Raw genomic sequence first — 6180 nt, forward strand, 5'->3', positions numbered from 1 at the left:
GGCTTCTCAAGAGACCAACTCTCATCAGTGTGTTAAAAGTTTCCAGCACTCGTAGCGGCCAATTGTCCATGCAGATAGTTAGAATTGACCTTTTTACTGGTAATTCAACACCCTCACAGTTAAATATGGAGTTAATGTTACAAAGGAGGAAGGTGAGAGCCACCTTGTATCTCGATAACTTGGCTCTGGGAGTTTCAGAAGAGCTGAGCTCCCTATGTTTGATTTACTTTGTAAAAGCAATGGTTTAGACTCTGTGGATCACATTAACGTCTGAAATCTATCATAGAATCACAGAATGGTTTGGGTTGGAAGGGACCTTAAAGATCGCCTAGTTCCAACCCCCCCACCATGGGCAGGGACACCTCCCACTATGTCCTCTGTTTCTGCAAAAGAAATACTTCATTTTCATAAAACATCTGCATGGGCCTATTACTAATTGTACCTTAATTTTAAGGGAAATTGGATGGCTGAGTGAGAAGTGGATGTTGAGAAGATTCACAATTGTGGCTGAGGATTACAACATGTCTAAAGAAATGCAAGAGCTGCAGAAGCAATGGCACTCCGTGATGCAGTCCATTCACAGCAACTCAAATGTGGGTCTGGATTATGATATTATGGAATATATTTGTAAAGATACTCCTTTGATAATTCTCAGAATATCACACCCCAAATTATTCAAATGCAGTTTTGAAACTGTTGTGTTTTTATTTTTTTGGAGAAAATTGGCACTCCCTTTTTTTTCAGTGAACACTAAGGAGCCTATGGGGGGGGGAGGGCTGTACTCTCACACCTTCAACAATCAAGAAAAAAAGAAGCCTGTTTTGCATTTCCGTGTTTTACTGGTACAACCATTTGAGCTAGTAGAGTGGCATTTTAGTTAAATAGTTGTGCTACTATAAAAAGAACTAAAACTACAGTACCTATTTCCTTAAGGGAAGGGAAATATCTCTATTACAGTAAAATTCCAGTGTATAGGTATGACTGCCTCTGCAAAAAGGATTTTTTTTTTCTGACACTAACATTGTAATTAAATTCCTAACAAATTTGTGATACAGATATGGCTGCACTGTACTAATGCTCAGTGAATGAGCAGGTTGCAGATATTACTGAGGCATGGAAAAAAGAAAAAAACATAATTTTTAAGTGTTACAGTATTTTTTTTCTTAACAAATACAGTTCTCTAGATCAAAATCATAGCTGTTGAGGCCCACTGAAATCTGTGCAGCTAAACCATGCTTTGTTTTTTTTTACTTGTTATCTTTCTTTCTTTTTTTTTTTTTTTTAATTTGTGCAAGAATGGAACTGGGAAGTCCAAGAGAAACGTGTCTGTTGGTAGAATTAAATTTGCTATGCGGTTATCTAAATTTGCAGTAAGTGCTCATTCATGCTTTTGAAACAGAGGCAACAGCTGCCCTCTGTTCAAGCTGCAGACTTGACCTTTAAAAGTTATCTATGACAAGAGAGAAAGTCTGAAATGTTTTTCTTTCATCCACAGGTTGTTGCATTTATGAATTCTCGTGTTGGCCAATATTTAGATGACCATCCTTTTGTTGCCTTATCACTCCTGATGTTTATTGCAGTGTCTGCTATTCCCGTTGCATTTTTCCTCATTTTTGTTGTTACAACAGCCATAATGGCCTGTATCGGTGTGATAGTTATGGAAGGTATTGTATGCATGCATGCATGTACTTACTTATTCCCTTCTAAGCCATGGTGTCTCTTCCTTTTTATCTTCTTCCTTCTGGAGTTCCCAGTTCAAGCAATTGAGGATTTCTATACATAGTCCTCAGGTCTCAGTAGTAGTGAAACTCTTAATACAATAATAGTAATCTAATTAAGTGTAGTCTATACAGGGGAAATCCTATTTCCCTGTCTAATCTCAGCCACCAGGATATGGCTAAACCAGTTATCTTAACCAAGCATAGCTTTTATAGTAGCTAGCTAGTTGATTGCAGAAGACTATTTTCCCAAATGGTTTGAATTTGGGGTTGTGGTAGCATGTCAGCTCTTCTAGCTTACTTGCATATAAACTTGTATAAATAACAAACTTATCTTCTTTTGTTAGGTGTTGTAATAGCTATAGGCGGCATAACCCTCCTTTGTGTGCTGTGTGGCCTGGGAGCGCTTTCACTGGGAGTTTCTGGAGTCCTGAGTATTTGTTACGTTGTTCTTTCAACTCTGGTCAACTACTGGCATGCTTCAAGGTGAGTATTAATGTCTTGATCTATGCTTGGATTTTAAACTCCCCAACCGTACTATTGCATTGATTCCCTCATTTATTCTAAGTGAGCCACTGTTGATTAGTTTGACAGATGTTGCTTGAATGGTAGAGCATCTTTGGCTACCCTGGTGGCTTAGTGTGGAGCATATAAATGTGTAGTCATCAATATATATTTTAATGGGAGTTAATACATGTACTCTTTCCTACTGAGGAAAGAGGAAATCTGAACAGTGTTTAAATGCGCGTGTGCTAACAAAACAAGACATCAAGCAATAAAATACAACTTTGTCTGACTCAGAATGTTGCTTTTAATGTCATTACAACAAACTTCCAAATTGGACTGTGTCTTTTACAGTTCTGTTTGTGATACCCCAGCTCTCTCTGCTTACTTGCATTTGTAAAGTAATGGACCAAAGTTAGTTGTAGATTTTGGGATGGGCAGAGGGGTACTTACAAGGGACAGCGTGCCCAAAATAGAAATCACAGGTTTTGCTGGATACTGTACATGTGCTGCTTGCCAGTCACATCTCCCAGTATTCAGGACTGGAGGGCCATTTCAGTCACCATTGCCTTAGCCATGCTTTTACCAGCCATCCAGCTAGGAGTGAGAGGCCCTAGCAGGTTGTGCTAGAGTGCCACCTATTGCCCGCTTAAATATCTACCAGGGAATGAATAGTGATAAACACTTCTTAGGCATAGGCAGGAGCAAGAAGACAAATTACAGCTGCTCCCTCTTTCTTAGGCTTTCTCAGTTTGCTCCTTGTCACAGCTGTGCTCCTTGCACAGCTCTCAAGGACACACAAAACTGCCTGTGGAGCCCAGGATATCTTCAGGACGTCAAGGCCACAGTGCAAGGCCCAGTGTGTCTGCGTTTGTTCCAGGGCTCTGTACACCTCCTCCAGGGCAGGCTGCCAGGTCCATGCCATTGCCCACTAGTTCCAGAAAAGGCTTCTGTTTTTTGCTATAGGATATTTGAATATGCAACCCAACCTACAGACCAGTCATATTGACTGACAGGTTTGATGTTAAAACAGATAGTATCTGCTCTTTTTATGGTCCTGTGCCTTTTGAGAGAAGCTCTGGTAGACTGGCAGTGGATGTTCCAGGAGTCTTGGGCATGTTTACATCTCGCATTGCTCAGCTTTTTTAAGAAACAAGTTAAAAGACAATCTTATGGAAGAACAGACTAAAATAATTCTTTTCTCCTGTGTACAGGGGTCAGATAAGGAAGCAAGAAGCTAATGGAAGTTTGCCACAAAAGAGTCCTTCTGACCCGGATCTTTCTGCCAATGATAGAAAGAACGAATAAGTGGGTTTCTGCCCACTTCCTTCACAGGCACTTAACTATACTATTCTGACCTTTGCAGTGTAATTGTTTACTCGTTGAGCATTCAACCTTTCTGCACTCCTTAGGGGAAGTGAAAAAAACCAGTATGCATCCCATGCTGTAGCTGTGAAACTGATATTAAGAATAACCATTAAGCAGCAGTGCATTGCAATATTAAGTCTGTGTGCATGAGGGAATGTTTGACAGAATTTGGTAGAGGGATATAAAAATAAAAGCTACTGTTAAGGAAGTGACAACTAGGTGAAAGAAAGGGTAGGTTGGTATTTGATTTCCTATTTGTTACTGGAGTTCTGGATGTACTATCTTTTGAAATTTGTATGCAGCAGTTAATAATTTTAATATATAAACTCAGAACTCCAGAAATATGTTTTGAATGTTAAGATACTATTAAGCCTTAACAGCCTTTGTTACAATAGTATGAGCACACCATGCTAATGCTTTATATTTATTATATGAGGAAAACTGGGGTTTATCATATGGTATAAGCTTTTATGTACCTTCAGATGTATTGTTCTGAAGGGATATTTTCCTTGTTCTCATTGCCTCATCACATCAATGGTATGCAGTTAGGTCTTGCATTTTGTCATATTTGTTGAGGTATTTAAATTGCCTGTTTTGCTTATCAGGTGTAACTTCTTGTATGTTATTTAGACTTTTTTCATTTTTGCAAATGCTATAATATTTTTAAGCATTAAGAAATATCTAGATATATTAGTTTAATAAAGTGGTGTTTGTTTATCCAGGTTGTTGTGTTATTCTGTTTATTCTACAGTAAAACCAGCTTTTCAAGCTCTGCTTCTAGAAATGCTACATTTGGAGCTGAATTTTTCTGCTTGGTTAATGTTAAGTATTTTGGCTGGCCAGTATCGTTGAGCCACAACTGCAGATTATTCCCATTCTCATGCCTGTAAAGGAAATGCAGAATCCTAAGGACTAAATTAATTTAATACTCCAGTTTTGCATGAATGAACACACTCTGACTCTAACCTAGAGTCAAAGTTTATCTTTCTGAGCCATAAAGTGCTCCACATGGTATTGGTGGTAAGATTTTCAGCTGTAGTGATAAGCTGGCCCTGCACTTCACCAGTTGATTGAAATTATCCTTAACACTACCCTGTGTTACTGTCTGCAGGACAGAGAGGACCTGATGCTAGTTCATAAAGGGCTAGATTCCAGTTAAATCGGGAGGATTTACAGAATGGAGACCACAACAGATTTTTTTGTAGTTTACTAAGTAGATAAAGCTTTGAAGCACCTGGAAAAAAATTATCATTTACTAGATTCCAGTTAAATGTGAAGTATTTACAGAGTGGAGACTATAACAAGAGACTTCTTTCATAATTTACCAAGTAGCTAAAATATTTTTTTCAGGTGCTTCAAAGCTTTGTCTACTATTTACTAGATTCCAGTTAAATCTGAAGTATTTACAGAAGAGAGAGCAGGAAATTTCTTTCATAATTTACTAAGTAGATAAAATATTAGGGGTTTTTTTTCAGGTGCTTCAAAGCTTTATCCCAACCAGATTTTTTTTTAACTTCCAGAGGATAATAGTATACTGGTAGTAGGAAGAAAAAAAAAACACAACAGGAAAAGTACTTGCTCTACTTTCCTTGTAAAACAAGCTAGCTCTACAACACTGTTTACATGACTACAGCCTGCAGAAATCCATCTAAAAGATGGAACAAAAGTTTAATATATTAATATATGTACCTGGGTTTTTCACATTGCTGTTACCCTCACTTCAGGATTTATCTGCAGCTGCTGTCAATTACAGTAGAACTCAGGCAATGATCATCAGGGGGAGGAAAGATCAGAGAATGCCATTCCTAACACTTGTGTGGTGCTGCCCAGTGACACACATCACAGCTGAAGGTGATACAACAAGAAAAGCAAATTCCCCAGTGCATACACTGAACTGCAAAAAGCTGAAAGATGCTGGAGTCTCTTCATTTGCAAACACCAGTCAGGTGGTATGTCAGGGGCACAGATGTGAAGGGGGGTTGTGCACTGGCTGGTAAAGGGAATACATTATCCCTTGTGCAAATGGACTAGTACCTGCTTTTAAGAGCTGTGAATTACTGAAATAAAGTATTTCTAAGTGCTGGAAGTCCTTGCAACTAGCAAAAAGTGAGCCTAGAACTTCCAGTCATTACAGAATCCTTGCTGTCATTCACCAGACTACTGGCCCCCATCATCAGGGTACAGGCTGAGTTTAATCTTACTTTTTCTAAGCAGTAATGCCTTCAAATCTAGGAGTTTAGTAGCTGCTAAGAGCAGACTAATGGTTGTAAGGGAAATAAAGCAGAGATTAGTGTGACTTAATTATAACACAGACACCACCTCATTTATTTAATGTTTCCAGTATTCTGCCTTTTTTACATGCCAAACTGCTGTAATTGTAAATACACCTTGAAAATAAATCCCTTGGTTATCTCCTATTCTCTTCTATCAGTCTGCCTAAAGTGAAACATACCCAACCCTATTACTGTGCTTGAGACTGCAAAATTAATTGAAACAGAGAAAGCACTACACAGGAGGGAAATAATGGTGCTGTTTATCATCTGTGCTGCAATTTATCAGGCACAGCCAGAAAACACTAGCTTTCTGCATT

At 38.6% G+C, this 6180-nt stretch overlaps 1 protein-coding gene across 1 annotated transcript; it reads left to right on the plus strand.

The window, feature by feature from the left end:
* Positions 1-521: 521 nt before the first annotated feature.
* On the plus strand, positions 522-3530 carry TMEM159 (transmembrane protein 159). The gene is made up of 4 exons (XM_010080918.1): positions 522-593; positions 1496-1664; positions 2066-2204; positions 3437-3530. Exons 1-4 carry the CDS (start codon positions 522-524, stop codon positions 3528-3530), a joined length of 474 nt encoding a protein of 157 aa, XP_010079220.1.
* The last annotated feature ends 2650 nt before the right edge of the window (positions 3531-6180 follow it).

Source organism: Pterocles gutturalis, unplaced genomic scaffold (assembly GCF_000699245.1).
Source record: "Pterocles gutturalis isolate BGI_N339 unplaced genomic scaffold, ASM69924v1 scaffold49194, whole genome shotgun sequence".
Classification (NCBI taxonomy): Eukaryota; Metazoa; Chordata; class Aves; order Pterocliformes; family Pteroclidae; genus Pterocles; species Pterocles gutturalis.